Source organism: Lontra canadensis, unplaced genomic scaffold, assembly GCF_010015895.1.
Source record: "Lontra canadensis isolate GAN:19392208 unplaced genomic scaffold, GSC_riverotter_1.0 scaffold7, whole genome shotgun sequence".
In the NCBI taxonomy this organism is placed as follows: Eukaryota; Metazoa; Chordata; class Mammalia; order Carnivora; family Mustelidae; genus Lontra; species Lontra canadensis.
The window spans coordinates 15,131,050-15,157,209 of record NW_022631001.1 but is presented as its reverse complement, the minus strand read 5'-3'; the positions used below and the strand labels follow the sequence as shown (position 1 = coordinate 15,157,209).

The following is a 26,160-nucleotide window of genomic DNA, read 5'->3' as shown; positions in this document are numbered from 1 at the left end:
GAAGAAATGTTTCATTTGCATAGGATTTCGACCAGTAGCTTTTGTGTCTGTATTCAGTATATGTGTCTGTCAAGGCCATATTTCACTCAGCCATTTCCTTTCACCAAGGTCTGGGCATGGAACAAAAATGCATTATTCACAAGTATGCAAATCCCTGCCAAAACCTTCTTATGTTTTTAGTAACTAAGAGCTTCTCAATTTAGCCTTACAAATCTCAGATTTTTCCCTTAAGACCATATGCTTCCTGAACCAACAGCTCAGCTACTCCCACCATCTAGTGGCAAGAGACAGAAATGAGCGAATTTTACATTTTTTTTTTTAAATCATGAATTTTCTAAAATAGTAAAAACAGCTTAGTTTTCTAATTAGTAATAATACTAAAAGGACTATGGCTAAAGTGGAAAAAAAATCCATTTTTTTCAGTTAATGGTTAGGACCCCATGATTATTGGATTCAAATATGTTACATAAGGTATTTCTTTCTCTCTCTTTTTTAGTTATCAAGTAACAAGTATTTAAAAGATATCTAGTGTTTGGCCAATACTACTCTAAGCATGTCAGAGGAACTACATTTTTTTAAATTGTATAAAATGTGATCCTCTTCTACTAGAAATGTTTGACTCAGTTAAGAAACATCAGTCTATGCACTGTGGTAAATCACTCATTACTTCATGGTCTCTTCAACAGTCTCCTTTCTATCCATAAATCCCTGGTGTGGCAGTACTGTCTCTTGCACTGCAGTCCTCGGCTCTCTCCCCCCTTCCCCTGGACAACCCCGGCCATACCGCTTCAACTACACTGAAGGCTCCAAGGCTCCCTTTCTAGATCAGCCCGCTCTCAATCCCCAGATCTCTGTTTCAAACTGCATATGAAACCTCTCAACCTGGGTATAACAAAAATACCTCAAATTCCATTATTAATACCCAAACTCAGAATCTTTTTGCCACACCCTAAAATCTGTTTTCCTTTTGCATTTTTTAAAAGATTTTATTTGTTTGTTTGTTTATTTGTTTGTTTGATAGAGAAAAAGAGGGAGAGCACAAGTAGGCACAGGGCAGAGGGAGAAGGAGACTCCCTTCTTGCCTGATATAGGTCTTGATCCCAGGACCCTGAGATCATGATCTGAGCTGAAGGCAGATGTTTAATTGATTGAGGCACCCAGGGGCCCCTTCTTGGAATTCTTAATTTCATTTCATGATACTGCCTCCATAAAATCGGTCAAATGGGGGCACCTGGGTGGCTCAGTGGGTTAAAACCTCTGCCCTGGGCTTAGGTCATGGTCCCAGGGTCCTGGGATCAAGTCCTGCATCAGGCTCTCTGCTCAGCGAGGAGCCTGCTTCCTCCTCTCTCTCTGCCTGTCTCTCTGCCTACTTGTGATCTCTGTCTGTCAAATAAATAAATAAAATCTTAAAAAGAAAATCAGTCAAATGAAAAAAAGAAGTGAATTAGCCTCTATTTCTCTCTCTCCTCTACTTTCTATACTTATTAGGTCTCAAGGTCCTGATGATGTCTCTTCCTAAATAAGCTTTCTAGTCTATCCCTTGTTCCACCCCAATGCCTCTGCTTTAATCCCAGAGATTGTCCATCTCTGGTGTTTTACGATGCCCTTGACTGTGATATCACTGTTTTCTTTTCTTCTACTTTGCTACATGACATGAGTAATATTCTAATTTGCAAATCTGACCAGGTTTCTCCTCTTTCAAACTGTACAGTCACTCCTCGTTACCTATAAGGCGAAGTCTAATCTCCACATAAGACCCTTCATTACCTGCTTCTACCCATCTCTCTTGCTTTGTGGCATGATTTGGGTGGGTACTTCTTCCTTCATCCTTTCATTCTCTCCCTCTCCCCTTCTCAACTATCTGCAATTTCTAGAATTCTTCCAGAATTCTTCAGATTGGTTCATATTAAACTTAACTGCATCTCAGAAATGCCAGATGATTTTCCTAAGTTTATCCAGCCAGAAAGTGTAGAATCAGAATTCAAACACAGATTTTTTTGCTCCAAAGCCCATGATGTTTTATAGTAACCGTAGCACTTTCTGCCGGGAAGTAATGAAAATATGAACTAGGAATAGTAGCTGTGGATACGAAGAGGGAGGTAAGAACCCTAAGATATTTGAAGCAAAGAAGAGACTAAGATGAAAAAAAAAATTCCAAAACTAATCCCCAAGTTTCTAGTTTAAAATATAGGAATAATATTAGTACCTCACTCACAATAAGGATAACTATCATTTTTCACTTTATTATTATTATTATTACTTATTATGAACTTATTTCTCATGTGTCAAGCTCTGAGCTAAGATCTTTGAATAGCTCTTTCTCAAAGATCACAGAGGCATATACATGGATGCCACTATTTTATAAATATAAAAACTGAGGCTAGAGAAAGTTAAGTAACTTGAGGAAGCTCACATTAGCTAGCTAGTAAGTAGAGGAGCTGGTATTTGAATCTGATTGAGTCTGATTTCAGGGATAGAATGAATTCTTATGTTATATTTCCTATTGGTTATATTATCCTTGGGCTATGTCTCTGCTTTAGTATTTTCAAAAGTGTATCTGTCCAACCAAAAAATTATTTTATTTGCAAGAAAGCGTTCCATGACCAAATATGTTTGGGAAATACTGTATAATAACCATAGTCCCATCTTACAGGTTTCTATTACATATTATCATATTAAAAACTTGTAGAAATCCTTCAAAAAGTTAGTAGATTTAAATTCCCAAGTAATTTCAGCATTCATGCTTTTATTTTTTTTGTAATGCTGATAAAAATCCACCAATATTATTTGGGAAATACTGGTTGAATTTCATTATAGATGACTGAAAATAAGGGAGAAAAAAGAAAATAAAACAAAATGAGAATAAGATATGTTCTAGTTACAGTAGCTTCTGCACTTTTTAAAAAACAAAAGATTTTATTTATTTGACAGAGATCAGAAGTAGGCAGAGAGGCAGGCAGATAAAGAGGGGAAAGCAGGCTCCCTGCTGAGCATCTCGAGAGCCTAATGACAGGCTCGATTCCAGGACCCTGAGATCATGACCTAAGATGAAGGCAGAGGCTTAACCCACTGAGCCACCCAGGCGCCCCCAGGAGCTAGCACACTTATTAAGAGAAAGACAAATGTAATGGAAAGGACAATATATAGTTATGCAAAAATTATTTAGAATAATAAAACAATATATATTTTTAAAAAGCTAAGTCAGGCAAGAATTAACAGGGATGGCTTCATGGAGGAAGGGGAATTATTATACTGTTGGGTAAAATATACTTTCCTATAAACCGGGTCTGGCAACTCTGATAAGGAAACAGTGGAGCAAAGTACACTTTGTTATCTTTCTTGCCTACAATTTATATACCAGTTTCTTCATTCATAAGCAATCTCTCTTAAATTTCCCCAAACTTGCATTGCCTATAGTTTCTCCATTGTTTTCCCATATGTATTCAACAAATGCACGGTGTTCCAAGGGTATAGAAATATATCCTAACCTCTCCTATTCTGACTTTTATGTAAAGCTTCTAGACCTGTTTATTCTGGCAGAAAATCACATTTATCTGATTAAAGACATTCACACCAATCTATGAAAAAGAGCTTTAATCTTCCTTGTAAATAGTCATTGAATCTAAGATGGCTTTAACTGTAAGACACATCATTTTTTTTACGTACCCTAGGAGATAGTGCCAATTTTAGTTGCGAGATGCCATTTATTTTGGGACATGTTTCAGATATGTAATACAGGAGGAAATATCAGCTTGAAAGTTGATGACAGTCTATATCAATGATGAGTAGGTCAGGGAAAAGAGGACAACAGAAATGGGAAAACAAGAAGTCTGTGCCTTGATTTCTTGCCTGTTTTGATATTAATGACACAAATCTCACAGAAGGGGATTATTCATGAGTGTTTGTATAGCCACTTACAAATAATTAACCCAACAAGTCTTTGTTGAAGGACTAAGGACATAATAATGAACAAAACCAATACAAAACTTAACTGTGGGATGTAATGATGGTAACTGATAGTAAATTTATTAAAACAAAGCCCATGATTATGCAGAAAAGTAGAATTAGAACAACCTACTGGATTTCTGATTGAACAAATATCGTGTTAACCTGAAATGGAGCTTTCTTCCTTTATTAATTTGTGGTTGAATGTGTAACTTTTACACACTTATTTCTGAAAATGGTAAGTTAGTTTATAAAATTAAGCATATATGGAATGAATATTTTAAAAGAATAAGTAACCTAGTAAAAATTATAGGATGAGGTCTTGCCAGGTCCTGGGAAGAAGAACATGATTAATGGCTGTGGTTGGTTGGACTTATTTGAGATCTTCACCGACAGATGCGTCTACTGTGAGGAGTAGATCTCAGTGAAGAAAATTCTTCAGTTGCTCAAGACAAAGTGTGTCTCTCCTGCCAAGATACACATCCTTACAATGTCAAAGGATTTTTCAAAAGGAAACTAGCTCCCAATTACTAGTTTTGTTTTGTTTTGTTTTTAGTCACAGGAGCAGAGAGAACATATTCCCTTGGAAGTGCACCACTGGGTGAACTGAGGTATTTTAAAGATAGAACTTATTTTCCTTCTATTGCCTCATAAAGTTCCTGTCTATCACCACTCTTGTTGGCTCTCACTTAGAAAACTGTATTTCTTAGACATTCCCTTATATATCTGCTTAATAATTGTTTTCAAGGATAAGGCCATATGAAATAAAGGACCTTCTCCTTTTACATACATGGACCTGGTAAGTGAAAATTTGAATCTGAGATCTCTTTAAAAATAGAACAGTTTAGAGAAAGGTGATGTAGCACAGGAGTGATAAAGAATTCCGCCTTTCAGGGGACCTGGGTGGCTCAGTTGCTTAAGCGACTGCCTTTGGCTCAGATCATGATCCCAGGGTTCTGGGATCAAGACCCACACTGGGCTCTCGGCTCAGTGGGAAGTCTGCTTTGCCCTTTGCCTTCTGCCTTCCGGTCTGTCTACTTGTGCTCTCTCTCTCACTCTATCAAATAAATAAATAAAATCTTAAAAAAAAAGAACACAGGCTTTGGATCCAGAGAGACCTGGGTTGAGTTTTACTTGCACTCCGATTTACTGGTTCTTGGATTGCAGGAAACTATTTAACTTTAAAATCGTGTATAATCTTGTAGAGATAAAATGAGATAAATGAAGTGATTTTAAAGTATTTGTCATGATAGCTGGCTAATAATAATAATAATACGATCAAAAACAACATTTGGTGAGTGGTTACTGTGTGCCAAACTTTTTCTAAGCAGTTTACATATATTACTTTATTTGATTAGTACACAAATCCCATGAGATAAATACTATTGCTTCTTCCATTTTACTAATGAGGAGCCTAAGACAGAGAGGTTAACTTGATTGAGGTCACATAGCTACCGAATGAAAGGGCCGGGATTGAAATCCAGGTATTCTAAAGTCCAGGTTCTTAAAAATAAGCCTGACTTTTCCTCCTCCCTCATCCCCTCTCCTGCTCTCTCTCTCTCTCTCAACAGATACTCTGTAAAGAGTACTCTCCACAGTGTCTGAGGTCTCACGGTATATAAGCTTCAGGAATGTGAATTTCTGTTGCGGAGTGAGAGTAAGTAATAAATAATTAGACCTGAGATCTTTTAAGAAAGTGATAAGTATATGTAAAATCACGTTTTACTGCCCTTGGTTTCCCCATCGCCTATTATGATATGCATAGTAGAGACCCAATTAATATTATGGAATTGACTTAAATGGAAAAGAAAACTCTCATGTTTTATTATAAGCCAGCTTCTTTTGTGGAAGATTCTAGGTAGCATCTGAAGAGAAAGCATCCCCATCTTGAGGCAAAGAAAACAAATTCTGTTAAATTCACTGCAAAATTGCATTTCTCCTTCTAAACCCATATTTCACAATGGCCAAGGCATTCTAATGAAAGCAGGCTAAGCGAGCCCATCTATCAGCCAAGCAGCGGGTGTGCACCAAAGGCAGATGATTCTTAGAACCGAGGCTTCCAGTGATAAGCGATGATGGAAGAAACGATTGACAAACCTGCAATGGTAAGATTGCTCTGCTAATGATTCAGAGCCTGCTCGGTGCAGCATTTCAACTGTTATCCAGCAATCTCACACTTTATTCAGGCATGCCATATGTAAATTTCTAATTAATACTAGAGAGCTGCATTGACTCCAAAGTAAGATTCAGGGGCATTATCTGATTGTGGGTTTTGCCTCTTCACTCTTCCCTCTTTTAATGCTTGACCCAAGAGGACCAGAAAGATCAAAGGAGCAAAGAAGTTGAAAATAAGCCAGGTCTAATTGAGAATTTGTACCTTCTTAGCATTTCTCTGACTCTAATAGGTTTCCTTTATGAGAAAATAACACATTAGATTTTAATCATGGCAGGTTTTCCGAACACTTGAACTGTGATAATATAATAATCCCTTAACAACTTGATTAGGAAATGTGTCCTATTGCTACAAAAATGCATGTGCTTGAGCCTGCCTGTGTTGGAGCCAGCTCATGTTGGCTTACTTAAGAAGCCTCACTCGCTTCTTTTTTCCGAATGCAGTCAGTGACTTCAGGTTGCTAGCCTAAACTCAGCCATGGTGGGAGTATTTACACCATGAAACTGGCAAACTCTATCTATCAGTGTGTGTGTGTGTGTGTGTTTCTGGAAAAATTGCGCCTGTTTACCCCTATCACTATTGTTGACCCAAGAAAGGTACACAGTCTGTTAATGAAGACGATCTAAAAGCACATCTTGTTCAGCATCAACAACACCTCTAAAATGTCATGGGGAGAAAGTCCTGGCTCCAAAATTGCTATTTCACAGTCTAGGCACAGAAGTCCCAGATGGACTTATTTTTCCCTCCTCTTCACAGTACCTTGGGGGACACACCACACACTGGTGATTCCAAAAAGGACGGAAACATATTCCTATGTGGAGGTTTCCTATCAGAGGTTTATCACTCATAGATGACCTCTTTTAAACCAATATGGGGTGCTGTCAGTAGAAGATACTACTACAGTATAACCACAAAGACCAATAAATCATCTTTACAAAAAGAGAATAAGAAATAAGACAGCAGGGCAAAACAGAAACAGAAAGCCTATGCTAAGGAAAATCACCACAATTGAAGATGCTTAATTTTGAGATTCCTGGAAGGCAAGGGATAAAGGGAAATGGGAAAGATTCCTTTGAGATGCGAGCTTCAGAAAAAGCAAACTTTTCATTTAACTCTAATAGGCATTTTCCAAATGAGGCAGTTAAGTAGCATAACACATGTGTAATCACCCAAACTGTAGATATTTTGACAATTTTATGCTTAAGACTTAACATACAAAATGAACATTCTATTACGCTTTTATTGTTTTATTTATTTTATTTGTTTGTTTACTTACTATAACCAATTTAGCTTTAGACTAACCCTGATGAACCTACCCATCACTTGAGAGCTCTGCTCTAGAGCTAATTAAAATGTGCCAGGAAAGGGAGAAAGACAAGTAGGGAGAAAAGAAGGGAGTTTCTGTGACGGTTCTTACAAAGATTTCTTATAAGAAAGAAAAGAGAAAAGAAACAAAAATAAAAAAAAAAAGGAAGGAAGAGAAAAGAAATAGAAAAAAGCTGAGATTTAAATACTCTTAATGAAATGCAGGTTCCCACCCTTGTCCCCTCTCAATTTCTACTGGTCAGCACACAGAGTAAGGATGAGCATTTGTCTGTAAACATGAGTATTTGTCTAAAGAAGGAATGTATTCATCTGACCCCAGACTAGAATCATTGAGTCCTAGAGTCAGACTGGACCTTAGAAACAATTTTGGGTAGCCTCCTGCTGAAGCAGTCCCTCCTGCAATATCACTACCAGGTTGTCAGCCAGACCTGGAAGATTCCTAGGGACAGGCAACCACTGCTTCCTGCACTAGTCTACACCTGTCTGGGGTAGCTCAAACTGACAGGAGTTGTGGTCTTACAATGATCCCAAATACACCTCCCTGTTAGTTATGCACACTGGCTCTGTTTCTGCCCTCTGGGTGACACCAATATTTTCCACATGACAGCTCCTGAGGTATAAGAAGGAAATCCCTTGCCCTTCAACCCTTAATCTTTTCTTCCCCAGGCTAAACATACCCATTTCCATCAGTCATTCAATGATTTCTAAAAAGACTCTGGGAAGAACTGAACAATGAATTCCACTGGTACAATGTTTGTATATTCTTACATATTATAACATATTTACTGGAATTTGACAATTAACCTAATATTTTAATTAATTGGTGGCAAATGGAGCTAGCTTATTTGATAATACATTTTTAGGATGCCAGGGTACTTAAAATGTGCCAAATTTCAAAACTATATTAGAACATAATTTAGCTTCTCTGATGTCTTAGAAGGTATAATAAGATTCTAGAAGGCACTGGGGCCACATTTATGGCTTTGTTTTTTATTGTGACACAGCTATATGGAAGTAGTGATGAGTGAATATTCTGGCTAACAAAATAAACAGTGAATTTTCTTTAGCGCTAAAGAATTATTTTAGTAGGGTTTTTTTTGTTTTTGTTTTTTTGTTTTTTTGTTTGTTTGACACAGCTATATGGAAGTAGTGATGAGTGAATATTTTGGCTAACAAAATAAACATTTTCTTTAGCGCTAAAGAATTATTTTAGTAGGGTTTTTTTTTGTTTGTTAGTTTGTTTTGTCTTGTTTTGTTTTTCATCTGCATTCACTTCTGTTATATCATTGACTCTAGTTCCGCTTTTCTTTTTTTAACTCTAATCGACATTTATGAGCTTTTATTAAAAGCACAAAATCCCATAGCAACATCAAAGAAAAGAGTAATTTACAACCAAAGAGCACAGAAAATCCTTTCATTTAATTGTCCTTTGCAAAAATACCATTTATCAAGACATTGTTTAAAAATTAAAGAAAAAAGGTAGAAAGTGTCAGAAAAGTATGACACCAAATAGAAAGAAATATAATATAAAACTGAGATGTTGATGGCCAACTCACACAGTTTTTTTATTAGTCTACATGATAAGGTGAACATTAAGTGCTAACATGTTATACTTACTTCCTTTGTTTTACCTGGGACTGGGTATAGGGGTAGAGAGGTGGCATTTGAACAGAATCTTGATGTACTCCTGCGTTTTCTAAGTATGTGTTTACCTTATTTTCCCTTTCAATTTTCGTCCCTTGCTCTATCCTTAGCCCATTCTTAGCAACTAAAAAAGAGTTCCCAGACATTCAAACAACCGCAAGAACAACTTCCCATTAGGAATTCTACATAAGCCTCCAAACCACAGAAAGACCCTTGGGCAACCATGGGCCACTAGAGTGCTTTAACAGAGACTCCTTTAGTCGGGTCAACAGACATCTCCCTTAGCATTGCAGACCAACCACTGCTGCCAGCTCTGAGAACGTTCGAACTGACCTTCAGAGGAGAGATGTGAGACTGCAAGACGTATCCATGGACATTTTCTATTTGAGACAGGTTCTTTTCTGATACATGCACCAGCTCCGGTCCTCTTACTTCATGGGTTAGTCGAGGTAAGGAATGATCGTGTGGAGCGTCCTCATCTTGGTATCGATACTTCTAGGAGAAAAGACAAGAAAGAACAGCAGAAGCATTAGTGTTGCAAAGGGTAGAGTTGAGAACTTCATATTCCAACTTTACTTACAGGACCCAGTGCATACCTACTGTTGACCAAACAGATAATAAATACGAGGCTTTGCTGCAGATTCTTCTGGTGGTCACCATAAGCAACCTCGATACTGAACACTGAATAAGCCTCAGCACTGACCGACGTTGATGACTTGTTTTTACCAGATAATATACTATCTCTGTTTTAAGGTACAGGAAGGTGAAAACAAATGAGACTGAGGTGATTTACCGAAGCCTTCCTCCTAATGACCAGAGTACCTAAGCGTGTGCTAAAATGTCTAGGTCAGGAATGGAGAAGGAAAACAAAAATGTATTGAGCAATGAAACAGACTTCTAATACCTTCCATTCAGGAAATGTAATTTTGTTTCAGAATCTGTGAAAGACTAAAGTTCCCTTGGAAATGAAGAACAATTTTTGCCACCCACATTATTTTTGTTGGCCTCAAAAGGAAGACAATCTTCTGTTCCTCTCATACTCAAAGAGAAGGAGTACTGATTTGGGTTAATCAGATTCTGGGACAAAGAATCACAATTTCCGGAGATGGAGCTTCCTTCTAAAGAACTTCAAAAATCAAGGCCAAGGGTCTGCCTATTTTAGCAACTGAAAAGAGTTCCCAGGCATTCAAACAACTGCAGGAACAACTGCCCCGCTTCAGGAATTCCAGGTAAGCCTCCAAACCACACAAATACTACCGTCTATGCAGCCACCTGAGCCAGAAGAGGAGTCAGCCAGACTCCATCCTATCTTTCACTCTCCCATCTGCAAATTTAATAATTCACTGAGTCTGCCTAATTTATATTTAAATAATTCTTGAGTCTACTTCATCCTTATCCCCCATTACCACCACTGCCCAAATTCAGGTTCAGTTCAGCTCTCGTCCGGGGAACCCCTGGGCTGTACAGACTGCCACTGAGATTGCTCTTTCCCAGTGTAGAGATTTCCTCTACACTGCACTGCACGGTCTTCTGAAATCACAAATTGGCAAGTTCTTCTCTTTAAACCCATTCAGCAGCCCCCACCACCCTCAGGACAGAACTCAAGCTTCCTTGTACTATAAGGTACCCCTCAACACCACTACCTGAGCAGAGTCCCCATTACTTCTGAACTCTTTTATTTCACCACTTCTACCTCAGGATTGTGGAATGAATATAAACATATCATTACTTTCAGGTTTTTAAAAAATACATATTTTTTAGAATTCTGGTAAAATACACATAAAAATTTCCATCATAATCATGTTTAACTGTTAAGTAATATGAAGTATATTCATATTAATGTGTAACCAATCTCCAGATCTTTTTCATCTTGCAAATCTGAAACTCTATAGCCATTAAACAGCAATGCCCAATTTTTCCATCCTCCAGCCCCCGGCAACCACCACTCTACCCATTCTACTTTCTATTTCTACTAATTTTACTACTTTAGATACCTTATATCAGTGGAATCATACAGTATTTATTTTTTTATTACTGGCTTATTTTATTTCACATAATGTCCTTAAGGTTCATCCATGCTATAGCATGTGACATGATTTCTTTCCTTTTTCAAGGCTGAATAATATTCCATTGTATGTACACACCACATTTTGTTCATTCATTCATCTGTAGATGGGTGGTTTGGTTGCTTCTACCTCTTGGCTATCATGAATAATGCTGTTCTGAACAGGGGCATACAAGTGTCTCTTTAAAACCCTGCTTTCAATTCTTTTACATAAATACCCAGAATTAGAATTGCTGGATTATGTGGTTATTACATTTTGGGGTTTTTTGAGGAATTTATTAAGCTTTTTAACATTTCACATGTGTAAAACCATGTTCATGTTACTTATAACAGTTAGGAAATGCTTGTGTTCTGATAAAGATCCAAGAATGCCAAAAGCAAAATCTTGCAAAGTTAAAAGGATTATGTGGCTCCTCCAGGATTCTTCTAGTGAGATTTAGCTGGCTTAGAGAAAGATTCCATCCATTAAAATACACATTTTACTGAACTATTTGGACAAATAACTATCAAGACACAGATAATAAACTCAGTTGAACTTATGTGGTGTCACAAGTAACTTATTTTAAATTATTTGCATAAATGTAAGACACATTTTTAAGACTGATAGGGCCTTAAATTAGGCTATAAAACCAATCTTCATGCTCAATTAATATTTGATTAGTTACAAACTGTTCATTTTAACATTCATTGATCCTTTAGGCTTCAACTTGGCCTTTATCTTTTCTGGGAACATTTTGTGAACTGTAAGTCGGAGATTTTGTGGGTGTTCCCATACTTCCCTGCAATTTTTATTATGTTATGTGCCTGTGTACTTGTGTGTGTGTGTGTGTGTGTGTATGTGCATTGTTCACACTGACTATAAGATTCTGCGAGTACTGGACAGTTGAGTCTTGTTTATCCTCTTACCTCCAGTCCTTAGGCAAATGCCTGGCACATATACTTAGTACGTATTTGTTGAATAAAGTTATAGGACAAACAAATGGATGAAATGGGGATCATTTGCTTAAGCTACAAAGTTATTTTGGCTGCAGGATGCAAGCTCCTTCATTGCAAAATATTATGAAATTAGGTTTAAGTAAAAAAAGGCAACTGCATCACTTGCTTGACACAATCTTAGAGGACATCGTATTCTTAAGTATTCTCTATCTCTCTGCCTTATAATTTCTTTCCATAAGATTTGCTAAGAATATAAATTGAATAAGAAACAGTTTTTGACCTTGAGAAAGCCATGAATTATTAAATGAGTCCCATACATGTGTGGCTAAGCCACAATATACAGTCCTAACGACAAGTATAAACTGAGTTCTGTGGGAACAGAAATAGGTCATCCCTAACTCCATCTAAGCCTTCCCAGTTGGCAACAGGATCTAGAATGATAATAGAAAGGAGGAAGAGATATTCTAAGCAAAGGCACTAACATGTATAAAGGACATAAGTGATAAGAGAGGATGATGTTTTGGGGGAACAGTGAAATCCTGAAATGGATAGGAGATTCTACTGCACCCATCCCCCCAAATTCATGGAAATCCCTTCTCTACATTCAAAGCCCACATCTGCATACTTCTCGGAATGATCACACTTGGGTGACTGAAGCGTCCTTATGTAGATGGGCCTGGGAATTATAGTGGAATCCTCAACTTCTATACCTCAAGTGAAACAAATCCTGTGGGGCCAAATACACTCCAAAGCATCTGATGGGATTGGGGTTGAAGCTTGTCTGCACCCGGACCTACATTCTTGCAGAACTTCTTGGTGCTTCCTCACATCCTTCACAGTTTCCTTCTGGAACCGCCTCCCACAAGTCATGCACACACCAATCCCCATTTTACATCTGGTGAGCCTGATGTAAAATTTGGGTGGAAACTAGGATGTGAGGTACAGTGTGGCAAGACACGAGGCTGAAAGGCAGACTGCTATTTACTGTAGACAAGAGGGAACACCCAAGGGAGCTAACTGATGCCCTTTCTAGTGCCAGCCACATAGTCCCCCTTTTTTTTATATTGATTTTCTTCCAGTATCCTGCAAGAGATGACAAAGCAAGGGGTTACAGTATCTGCTGACAAGTGCCATATTTAACTCAAAAGCAAGCCTCAAAAGGAATTACCCTAACAGGGCATAGAATCTGCTTGGATTCAACTTTGGCTGGACCATAAATCATATTTTTGGTTTGTACTAGATAGACTAAAATCAATATTAAAACAAATGTTATTTAAGAGAAATGTTATTAAGAGAAATACTAATCCTAACACTAATGCCAATATTAAAGTCAATAATAATGTCAATAGCTATACTAAATTATTATTTTTTTTAATTGGTACATTTAATTTATTTTTGTATGCACATGAGAGAGAGAGAGAGAGTGTGTGTGTGAGCTGGAGGGAGAGGGAGAGAAATCCGAAGTAGACTCTGCGTTGAGTATAGAGCCCAACAAGGGGTCTGATCCCACAACTGCAAGATCATAACCTGAGCCAAAAGCAAGAGTCAGCCACTCAACCGAGCCACCCAGGCGCCCCTATGCTAAATTCTTTATATGCATCTTCACACCTGAGAGATAGGTGTTCTTATTCTCCTCATCTGAGGCTTGCATGGTTAGGCATTTTTTTCTAAGATTATATACCTGATGAGTGGCAAGCTAGGATTCGAACACAGCTCACTCTGACTCTGGAGCTAGAATACCTGAATCTTCTTCTAAAGTTCCTCAAAGATCTTAGGAAACCCACTTTATCTTCAGGAAATATAATACTTAGGAAATCTTCAAGAGTCATCTAATAAGGGAGATTAAACAACTCCAAAAAGGTCACATCCTGATTTCAGAATCAGTCCTAACATTTTGAGCAATTCTGAGTTATTTTTCATGCCAGGGCTTGTCTATTAACTACTGACACCATTCTGGGCATCTTTGAGGGTTTCCGTATTGCCTGTAAAAGGAGAGCCATTTAAGGAAGGCCTCTGTTTAGAAATCTGTGTTTTCCTTTTCCTGTCTTCAGCTTGGTCCATTAGAGGGGACTCTGGAGCAGAAGCAATTTTGAAATCAGATTTTATTTTCTCTCTCAGCTTTAAGGAGAGTGAGGCAGAAGAAGAGCTCAAGACAGGGAAGACATGCTCTTCATTCCCCCCCTGCCCCCACCCGGGTCTTAGCTCATTTTGTCCCTGACTTCTGGAATCCTATCCTCTTCTGAAGCTTATCCCCCCCTTCTGAAGCTTAATCCCTGACTCATGGACTCCTTCATCAGGTAAGCTTTTCAGGTCCTTGATGCTCAGACTGGGTGTATCTCCTCTTGGAAGGATTCTCTGATTGCAAAGGTTGAAAGGATCTGCTCCCATTGGGTTCAGCACAGATTTCTGTCATAAAATAACAGCTTTATACTGCAAAGACCTGCCCGTGTGCCTATCATTCCTACTAGCCCCTGAGTGGTTCTTGAGCACTGATGTAGCCATAACCATCCCTGAATCTCTAGTGCTCCACTGATGATGACACTTACTAAAAGACCAGTAAATGTGACTTTAACTGAACTAAACTTAAATAATCTGAGCAATACTGTGATATACCTGATCAAAAAGCTCTCCTACCTGAACCTGAATGGAATCATACTCACATTCCTTTTCAACCACAGAGCCCCCCATGTAGATGGACAAAGGACGGGAAGTCTGACCAGATTCGACTCACTACTTTTTGCTGATGCCCACGTGAGTCCAACTACCCTGAGTTATCCAGACTTCAAAGGCAGGAGCCTCCATGCATCTGAGCCATCACCTGAAGGCCTCCTGCACAGGCTAGAAGGTGATACTGCACTGGAGAAGTGCATGAGAGCTGAGGGAGAAGTCACAAATCTTTCAAGGCCCATAAATAAAATCTGGGTCTGTCTCTGTCTCTGCATAAGAAGTGCTCTGCTTCCCCCTTGCAGCAGGAGTCGGTACTGCTCTGATGAGAGACTCAGATCAAACTCCGAGAGCCAGACCAGGTTTGTGTGCTCTGGAACAGCAAGTGAACCTGACCCATATGAGCCCTTTGCTAGGAGTGTTTGAAAGAGTATCCCACTGAAAACTCAAAGCAACATTATGATGCAAGTATAAAATTAAGGAATGATTTACAGTTTCTTACACAAAGCCTGACATTTAGGAAATGCCCCCCATCTGTTGGTTCTACCACCTCTGTTAACAATAGCGACAAATAGCATTTTCTGTGTTAGCTCCCTCTGCGTGATCTCAGTTCTTAGAGGGCAGGGAACCCTGACAACTGTCCATGTCCTGCAGAACGGTCAGGCCAGAGCATCAGCCACACAGCTGTGGCTGCTAGACCACCACTGGAAGGAAGACTCTTAGTTTTATTAATGTGCTCTGGCAGGGGAAAAAAAAAACACACACACACACAACATATTTTAGAAGAAGCATGAAGTCAGTAAGAAAATTAGGTAAATAATGAACTTGCAAAGAGCAATGATTCCTAAGAAAGAAGTAAATGAAGATCAGAAAATAAAGAAAATCAAGAGCGAAGAATGTGGTCTTGACAAATGTACTCCGTGGAAATAAAGGGTCTTCATTTCCTCTCGAAACGAAGTTTAACTCCCAAAACAGTACATGCTTATCTGGGCCCAAATAGTTACTGTCTTATTTTGAGGAACATATTTCATTTAAATACTTCAATATTTATTTTTAGGAATTTCATTTACTTAGAGACTTGTACAGTATGTAGCCAGCCATCTCTCTTTTCCAGCTCCTTCCTTTACCCATGATAGCTTAGCTTATCTGTTACCTGTGACCCATCTCCATTAGCATGATCCTCTCCAATTCCCTGTCTCCCTTTCTGGAGGGAAAACATGGATGAAAGAAAGAAAAAGAAGAGAAAGATAGAAGATAGAAGAATGGTTAAGGCAACGATCAGATTGGCAATACACTCATTTCTTTAATTTGAAAAAAAAAAATTCTCTGAATGCTATTTTGGCAAGAGCAGGTTTCTATTTCCCCCTTCCATCCTTTCTGGCCACTATCCCAGTCCCTCCTTCAGGAACAGTCATCCATATGTTATGCATCTGGGGTTGGGGTTCAGGGGTCATTAGATAGGAGGACAATGGGAGAAAGAAGCACAAGATGGACCAGGAATGATTTTCACCTCTACTTCCTCAAGGAGGCCTCCTGGCTTCCCTTATCTTCCTGTACCACTCCACTCCCTGCCTGGCAGGATTTCGAGGTACCCCATACTTGCTTTTCAGAAAACTCATCACATTTTTATTTTACATTTAATTTCCATTATCATTTGCTTAATGTTTGCCTCCTCTGTTGGACTGAAACCTCCATGGAGTCTGGTTACTGCTGACCTTCAGTACTAGCTACATAGGAGATCTCAATCAATGTTCATTGAATAAATCAACTCTGGCCAAATAAATCTCTCTTCAAATCCGTTATTCAAAGAGCTAATAAGGGCGGGTTGAAGCTCAGTGATTGCTGATCGCACCCAGATCTTCCTCAAGTGATGTTTCTCTTCCAAAACAAAACAAAACGGAAAACAACACCCAATGACCCACAATCAGCAATACAGCTGGCCCGAAGGACACTTGAAAGAGGAATGTTCTGGGGATTGGAGGAGGATGTAAGGAACATGACGAATCGGAGGGATGAAAAGCTCTCCCAGGTGCGCCATTTGAATTTTTTTCAAACAAAACTCAGAAATGAAAGGAAATACATTCCCGCTTTTTGCCACAAAGAACAGGACAAGCCAGGATGTTAATTAAATTACAAATCAGCTGTCTGCTTGCAGCTGACAGAGCTTTGTGTGCTTCCAAGCAACGTCAGATATTTTAAACCCTCTGTAATTACCTACAATGGAGGAACTGCCAAGAAGTTCCTTTCATGAATATTTAATGGGTCTTAAGATCCTTTTAAAATAACGGACAATTTAAATAATCATGAGGGAACTTATTCTAGCTCAGTGCTGCCCTCCATGTGTTAACTGAAGATGTTGGAGATGTTGCTTGACAAGAAACGGAAGCTACCTTTCCTAAACTTCTCAGGAGGGGTAATTGTATGCTTACATAGCACTTCTCTGAGCAAGTCAGAATGGGACTACAGACTTAGGATCTGGGAAAATAACTGGTGTGGAACTGTAAAGTGAATACGTATAAGATGTCACACACTCAGGTTGCTATTTGTCATTTACAAAAGCACATTCAGAAACATTGTTCCAAGAAATTCTCAAGAACTGGAAAAAGAGGGTATTACCACTCTGATTTTTCCAAATGAAAGAACAGGAGCAAGTAGTCCCTAAAAGAGAACTCTTTGGATTGTCAATGCTATTAGCAAAATGGAAACAAATATGAATAATCATTTATAGACAAATACATCTATCATCTTCCCCTTCCTTAGGCCTTCACAGTAGAATAACTTTCTAAAACCTCAATGGAAGAATCATCTCTAGGAATGCTGGTTCTGGAGAAACTGCCTGGACCACTTCCCTGGTCTGTTATGTACTACATGACTTGAGCAACTCATCAAACTCCTCAAACTCAAAACTATCCAGACTGGATATTCCACATCTGTAAAATGAGACTAGTATTTACCTCACAGAATTTTTGAGAAGGCCAAGTGAGCCAATGCGTGGAATGAATTTAGTAGACTGTGAGCTGGTAAGTGGTCAAGTAGTATCACCTATGATTATTTTATTGTAACATTAAATTTTTTGTACTTACTTATCAAATATTATAAAATCTAAAAACTAACAGTAAAAAATGGAGCCTTTCTTTATTGCTTTCAATTTCTTTAAACAACTCTCCCACTGCTATATAACACACAGAGTCTGTGCTTCAACCTCGTAGCTCCCGTGACCCCACAAAACACTCTCCAGCCTTCCTCTATGCCATCTTCAATGCCTGAAAATCTTCCAGGCTCTTCCAAACCATCTCTACTCAACTTGACTTGCTCTCGCTATTCTAGCTCCTGTTACTCCTCTTTCCTCCCAATTTTTTCATTTAACAAGAATTTATTTCAAGTTACAAAATAAGTAAACCATGGGGATATAATGAACACCATGGTGACTAGAGGGAATAATACAGTTGGTCCTTGAACAACATGGGAGTTAGGGACACCAACCCCCACACACAGTCAAAAATCTGTATTTAACTTTTGACTCTCCCAAAACTTAACTACTAATAGCCTACTGTGAACCAGAAGCCTTAGAGATATCATAAACCATCCATTAACACATATTTTATATGTTATATGTATAATATACTGTATTCTTCTAATAAAGATAGAGAAAAATGTTAAGAAAACCGTAAGGAGGAGAAAATGCATTTATAGTACTGTATTTATTGAAAAAAAAAATCTGTAAGTGGTCCCATGCCATTCAAATGCATGTTGTTAAAAGGCCAACTGTACTGTTAAAAAAATAAAAGAATGTATTGAGCACCTATTATGTGCCAGACATTGTAAGTGCTAGAGATACAACACTGAACAAGAAAGACACATCCTTCCCCCTTTGTTCTTGATGTCTTCCCTACCTTGATAACCTCCCCAATTGTCTTTCAACTGGCTATTGCTCAACCTTCAAACTTAACTTACATATGGTTTCTTCCCAGATGCTTTCCCTGGATACCCAGGTTTGGCAAATTGTCTTTTATCCATGCTGTCATGACTGACACACTGAGAAGCTCTCCTTTTTCTTATGGTTATTTTTGCTTGTTTTTAAACATGTAGGTATCTGCTTTTCTCAATGGAACATAAAAAAGTCTTGATTCATTATTGTACCTCCAGCAGCAAACATTCCACCAATGAATGTTTCCAAACTGAACTGCAGCTGGTGGAAATGCAAATTCCTCAGGCTCTTATGTACCCCACCACACTTAGCACATCCTAGAGATAGTGTGTGCTCAAGAAGCCTGTCTGGATTCTATAGGAGATCTGGTTATTGAACAGTCCCACATAAGATTTTCAATAATGAAGTAAAAAATTGGTTCACATGTAGTCATAATAAAGTGGCATTATTTTGGGGAGCATCATTCAAGTTTTCAGTGTGAGTCACCTGGGAAGGAATGTTGACTGGTGGCTTTCTAGAACCAGGAGTTGAGAGGAAGACAAATTGTGACATGCAAGAAGGAAACAGAGATCCTTGCTCTGACTCTTCCAATACTGAGTGAGAGCAAAACATAAATAAGGCCATCCCAAGTAAACTTGCCCAAGGCTCTCTAATTTCCTGGGTAGCAGACAAGTGTACCGACCTTGAGAAGCACAGTAAAATAAAGTGTATGCAAAACAGGGAAGAAGTCTAGAAGAATACACACTGTATGGATGGTGGTGTCTCTGGGTGATTATTAATTTCCTGTTTTGAGCCACACGTACTACTTGGAGAATAAAAACAATTAACGAAAGAGAACATGTAGGACACAATCAAGTATTTACTTTGTTGTAATGGAGAAGGTTCATGGTGAGGGAAGATTCTCCTGCCTTGGAAAAAGTTTCTCCAGGTTTACTCAACTTTGAGAGCTGGTTGAAGGACACAGGGTGATTGCCAGCAGTAAATAAAGGAGGGGGAGCTAGGAAGGAATTTACTTGGGAGGAAGAGAGTTGGAAGTCAAATCGTTTTGTTACCAAGAAATCAAAGCAATGATTTATGAGCAATCTCGACAATCAGTTTGTCCATTTGAAGCACAAATTCAAATACCAGTCTGAGTAATTCTTCCAGGATAACTGCCACTGGATGCAAGAGAGGACAGTAAGAACTTGTGGGCAGTCACTGTCTGATTCCATCTACCAGCTGGACAGCTGCTGCGGCTTCCATGAGAGTCATTTGCTGTTCAAGGCCAGAAGTGTGTTCTCAGTGCTCCCGGTGCCAGGAAAAGATGAAATGATGATTTCATCGGGATTCCTCATCAAGTGATGCAAATTCCCTGCACCTTAGTGTCCTGAGTTTAAATTCTGCTCCTGCCACTCATCAGCAATGCAACCTCACACAAGTGCGAAGCTCTCTGAAACTCAGATTCCTCATTTGTGAAATTGGGCTAATAATACTCATAACAGTGTTGCTATGGGAAATTGATGAGATAATATGCATAAATGCCTTGGCAGAGGGCCTGACTCCTGATGGATGCTTAGGAAATCGAAGCCTCTTCTTATTTCTATGTCAGTATCATATCTAAGTGTTGGGTCACACACACACACACACACACACACACGCGCGCGCGCACACACACACGCATGCATGCGTAGACTCAGCTCAGCCTTCCCCCTGTTTCAGGGAGCCGGCTTCCTGCACGCTACTACAAGCATTGTAGCATCGCTGTAGATGAGTGCAAACTCTCTGAAGGATGCACGTTGAGTTGCAAAGGCCTTGCCTCTGTTACTCTAAGCTTCAGTTTCTTTTCTGTCTGTGAGGCCACCTTACCCTCTTTATCCATGCTTCCTCCTGAGCCAAGGTTCCTGGTTATGTGCCCACAATTACCATTTTTGTCCAGTACGGAGGGAGCCTACAGAGCAGAAATTGCCACCACTGGCTGATGACTCAAGCTACTCTTTTAACCCCTTAGAGCTTCTGGACCTCAGAAACTGCTGTGGAATTTGCACCTGCTCCAGCCTTCCATCCATAACTGACTTCCTAAGATTAGACCACTTGAACACTTGACCCTAGAACATCTCCCAGATTCTCTCTGACTGGCTATTCCAGAGATTTCCTCATCAGCCTGTTGGCATGCACTTCCTCTGTGATATTGAAAAGAGTAAAATCTCTTCCTAACAGCAAGTATCATAATTTTTGATTCAACAAAATATTTATTGAGCACATAATGTACTAATCACTAAATCGTAAGTGCTAAGAATACAGTAGTAAAAAAAAAAAGGTAAAAATATATGACCCCTTAGAGATTAAATTCTAGATGCATTAGGTAATACAGCTCTTTGTCTGAATTCTCTTTTTTTCCCTCTTTAATGTGCTTCCTTCACCCAACTGCAAGCATGAAGAGCTGATATCTCCATGGGAAGATGTCAGGTGGCCCAAGTGGGAAACCACTCTGAATTATCGCTGGGGGTGGTACAAATGGGCTTGGATCCATCTAACTGTTCTTATCCCAGCTGCCTTTGTCCCATAAGCCCTCATGATGAGCCAGCCTCAGTGACTCTGGAACATGGAACAGGTAAAGGACTGAGACAGACGGTACGGCCTTGACTCTGATCTCATCTGCAGTGAGTTCCAATCAAAGGATTATTTGGAAACCTGATACTGTCATAAAGATGTTAATATTTCCTCAAATAATTTCACTTCATAATCCATGACTGGTTATGTTGGTTTAACCTCCAAATGAGATAATTTTCTCTTGGGAAGACATTTTCATACTTAATCTAGGCACCTGGATATGCAATTAAATATGTACAATTAGAGGGAGGAGTCAAGATGGCGGAGAAGTAGCAGGCTGAGACTACTTCAGGTAGTGGGAGATCAGCTAGATAGCTTATCTAAAGATTGCAAACACCTACAAATCCAACGGGAGATCGAAGAGAAGAAGAACAGCAATTCTAGAAACAGAAAATCAACCACTTTCTGAAAGGTAGGACTGGCGGAGAAGTGAATCCAAAGCGACGGGAAGATAGACCGCGGGGGGAGGGGCCGGCTCCCGGCAAGCGGCGGAGCAACGGAGCACAAAATCAGGACTTTTAAAAGTCTGTTCCGCTGAGGGACATCGCTCCAGAGGCTTAACCGGGGTGAAGCCCACGCGGGGTCAGTGTGGCCTCAGGTCCCTCAGGGTCACAGAAGGATGGGGGGTGTCTGAGTGTCGCAGAGCTTACAGGTATTAGAATGGGGAAGCCGGCTACAGAGACAGAGCCGAGGAGTGAGCTCTAAGCTCGGGTTTACCTTGAACCGGTCGCAGGCTCGGTCAGTTCAGAGCGCGGCCGGAGGCCAGGGTGACGGGAGCAATAGGGCGCGGTTCTCTGAGAGCGCACTGAGGAGTGGGGCCCCAGACTCTCGGCTCCTCTGGGCTGGAGACTGGGAGGCCGCCATCTTCATTCCCATACTCCGGAACTCTACAGAAAGCGCTCAGGGAACAAAAGCTCCCGAAAGTGAACGGAGCGGATTACTCATCCCGGCCCCTGGTAAGGGCGGTGCAACTCCGCCTGGGGCAAAGACTCTTGAGAATCACTACAAGAGGCCCCTCCCCCAGAAGATCAACAAGAAACCCAGCCGGGTCCAAGTTCACCCACCAAGGAGTGCAGTTTCAATACCAAGGAGAGCAGCGGAATTCCAGAGGAGGAGAAAGCAAAGCACGGAACTCATGGCTTTCTCCCCATGATTCTTTAGCCTTGCAGTTAAATTTTTTTTTTCTTTTTCAATTTTTTTTTCTCTTCTTCTGCTAAATTTTTTTAACTTTTACCCTTTTCTTTTTTAACATTTTTAACTAGTTTATCTAATATATATATATATTTTTTTTCCTTTTTATATTTTTTCATTATTGGTTTTCTTTTTTTATTTGTTTTTTTTTCTTTCTTTCTTTCTTTTTTTTTTTTTCTTTCTGAACCTCTTTATATCCCCTTTCGCCCCCATCCTCTCATGATTTGGGATCTCTTCTGATTTGGCTAAAGCATATTTTCCTGGGGTTGTTGCCACCCTTTTAGTATTTTACTTGTTCCTTCATATACTCTTACCTGGACAAAATGACAAGGAGGAAAAATTCACCACAAAAAAAAAAAAAAAGAACAAGAGGCAGTACCAAAGGCTAGGGACCTAATCAATACAGACATTGGTAATATGTCAGATCTAGAGTTCAGAATGACGATTCTCAAGGTTCTAGCCGGGCTCGAAAAAGGCATGGAAGATATTAGAGAAACCCTCTCGGGAGATATAAAAGCCCTTTCTGGAGAAATAAAAGAACTAAAATCTAGTCAAGTTGAAATAAAAAAAGCTATTAATGAGGTGCAATCAAAAATGGAGGCTCTCACTGCTAGGATAAATGAGGCAGAAGAAAGAATTAGCGATATAGAAGACCAAATGACAGAGAATAAAGAAGCTGAGCAAAAGAGGGACAAACAGCTACTGGACCACGAGGGCAGAATTCGAGAGATAAGTGACACCATAAGACGAAACAACATTAGAATAATTGGGATTCCAGAAGAAGAAGAAAGAGAGAGGGGAGCAGAAGGTATATTGGAGAGAATTATTGGAGAGAATTTCCCCAATATGGCAAAGGAAACAAGCACCAAAATCCAGGAGGTTCAGAGAACCCCCCTCAAAATCAATAAGAATAGGTCCACACCCCATCACCTAATAGTAAAATTTACAAGTCTTAGTGACAAAGAGAAAATCCTGAAAGCAGCCCGGGAAAAGAAGTCTGTAACATACAATGGTAAAAATATGAGATTGGCAGCAGACTTATCCACAGAGACCTGGCAGGCCAGAAAGAGCTGGCATGATATATTCAGAGTACTAAACGAGAAAAACATGCAGCCAAGGATACTATATCCAGCTAGGCTATCATTGAAAATAGAAGGAGAGATTAAAAGCTTCCAGGACAAACAAAAACTAAAAGAATTTGCAAACACCAAACCAGCTCTACAGGAAATATTGAAAGGGGTCCTCTAAGCAAAGAGAGACCCTAAAAGTAGTAGATCAGAAAGGAACATAAACAATATACAATAACAGTCACCTTACAGGCAATACAATGGCACTAAATTCATATCTCTCAATAGTTACCCTGAATGTTAATGGGCTAAATGCCCCAATCAAAAGACACAGGGTATCAGAATGGATAAAAAAACAAAACCCATCTATATGTTGCCTACAAGAAACTCATTTTAAACCCGAAGACACCTTCAGATTTAAAGTGAGGGGGTGGAAAAGAATTTACCATGCTAATGGACATCAGAAGAAAGCAGGAGTGGCAATCCTTATATCAGATCAATTAGATTTTAAGCCAAAGACTATAATAAGAGATGAGGAAGGACACTATATCATACTCAAAGGATCTGTCCAACAAGAAGATCTAACAATTGTAAATATCTATGCCCCTAACGTGGGAGCAGCCAACTATATAAACCAATTAATAACAAAATCAAAGAAACACAACGACAATAATACAATAATAGTAGGGGACTTTAACACTCCCCTCACTGAAATGGACAGATCATCCAAGCAAAAGATCAACAAGGAAATAAAGGCCTTAAATGACACACTGGACCAGATGGTTATCACAGATATATTCAGAACATTTCATCTCAAAGCAACAGAATACACATTCTTCTCTAGTGCACATGGAACATTCTCCAGAATAGATCACATCCTCGGTCCTAAATCAGGTCTCAACCAGTATCAAAAGATTGGGATCATTCCCTGCATATTTTCAGACCACAATGCTCTGAAGCTAGAACTCAATCACAAGAGGAAATTTGGAAAGAACCCAAATACATGGAGACTAAACAACATCCTTCTAAAGAATGAATGGGTCAACCAGGAAATTAAAGAAGAATTGAAAAAATTCATGGAATCAAATGATAATGAAAATACAACGGTTCAAAATCTGTGGGACACAACAAAGGCAGTCCTGAGAGGAAAATATATAGCGGTACAAGCCTTTCTCAAGAAACAAGAAAGGTCTCAGGTACACAACCTAACCCTACACCTACAGGAGCTGGAGAAAGAACAAGAAAGAAACCCTAAACCCAGTAGGAGAAGAGAAATCATAAAGATCAGAGCAGAAATCAATGAAATAGAAACCAAAAAAACAATAGAACAAATCAACGAAACTAGGAGCTGGTTCTTTGAAAGAATTAATAAGATTGATAAACCCCTGGACAGACTTATCAAAAAGAAAAGAGAAAGGACCCAAATAAATAAAATCATGAATGAAAGAGGAGAGATCACAACGAACACCAAAGAAATACAGACAATCATAAGAACATATTATGAGCAACTCTATGCCAACAAATTTACAATCTGGAAGAAATGGATGCATTCCTAGAGACATATAAACTACCACAACTGAACCAGGAAGAAATAGAAAGCCTGAACAGACCCATAACCAGTAAGGAGATTGAAACAGTCATCAAAAATCTCCAAACAAACAAAAGCCCAGGGCCAGACGGCTTCCCAGGGGAATTCTACCAAACATTTAAGGAAGAACTAATTCCTATTCTCCTGAAACTGTTCCAAAAAATAGAAATGGAAGGAAAACTTCCAAACTCCTTTTATGAGGCCAGCATCACCTTGATCCCAAAACCAGACAAGGATCCCATCAAAAAAGAGAACTATAGACCAATATCCTTGATGAACACAGATGCAAAAATTCTCACCAAAATACTAGCCAATAGGATTCAGCAGTACATTAAAAGGATTATTCACCACGACCAAGTGGGATTTATTCCAGGGCTGCAAGGTTGGTTCAACATCCGCAAATCAATCAATGTGATACAACACATTAATAAAAGAAAGAACAAGAACCATATGATACTCTCCATAGATGCTGAAAAAGCATTTGACAAAGTACAGCATCCCTTCCTGATCAAAACTCTTCAAAGTGTAGGGATAGAGGGCACATACCTCAATATTATCAAAGCCATCTATGAAAAACCCATCGCAAATATCATTCTCAATGGAGAAAAACTGAAAGCTTTTCCGCTAAGGTCAGGAACACGGCAGGGATGTCCGTTATCACCACTGCTATTCAACATAGTACTAGAAGTCCTAGCCTCAGCAATCAGACAACAAAAAGAAATTAAAGGCATCCAAATCGGCAAAGAAGAAGTCAAACTATCACTCTTCGCAGATGATATGATACTCTATGTGGAAAACCCAAAAGACTCCACTCCAAAACTGCTAGAACTTGTACAGGAATTCAGTAAAGTTTCAGGATATAAAATCAGTGCACAGAAATCAGTCGCATTTCTCTACATCAACAACAAGACAGAAGAAAGAGAAATTAAGGAGTCCATCCCATTTACAATTGCACCCAAAACTATAAGATACCTGGGAATAAACCTAACCAAAGAGGCTAAGAATCTATACACAGAAAACTATAAAGTACTCATGAAAGAAATT

General features: G+C 39.2%; 1 protein-coding gene across 13 annotated transcripts in view; it reads right to left on the bottom strand.

Moving 5' to 3' along the window:
• The window catches only part of DLG2 (discs large MAGUK scaffold protein 2), a 1,980,468-nt gene that overhangs the window by 964,647 nt on the left and 989,661 nt on the right, over positions 1-26,160 (bottom strand). For 12 of the 13 annotated variants that reach the window (XM_032852928.1, XM_032852923.1, XM_032852924.1 and 9 more), the window contains one exon: positions 9,422-9,583. In XM_032852928.1, the coding sequence (XP_032708819.1) occupies positions 9,422-9,583 (162 nt within the window). The remainder of the gene's footprint in view (positions 1-9,421; positions 9,584-26,160) is intronic. The other variant, XM_032852937.1, reaches the window with a different exon arrangement.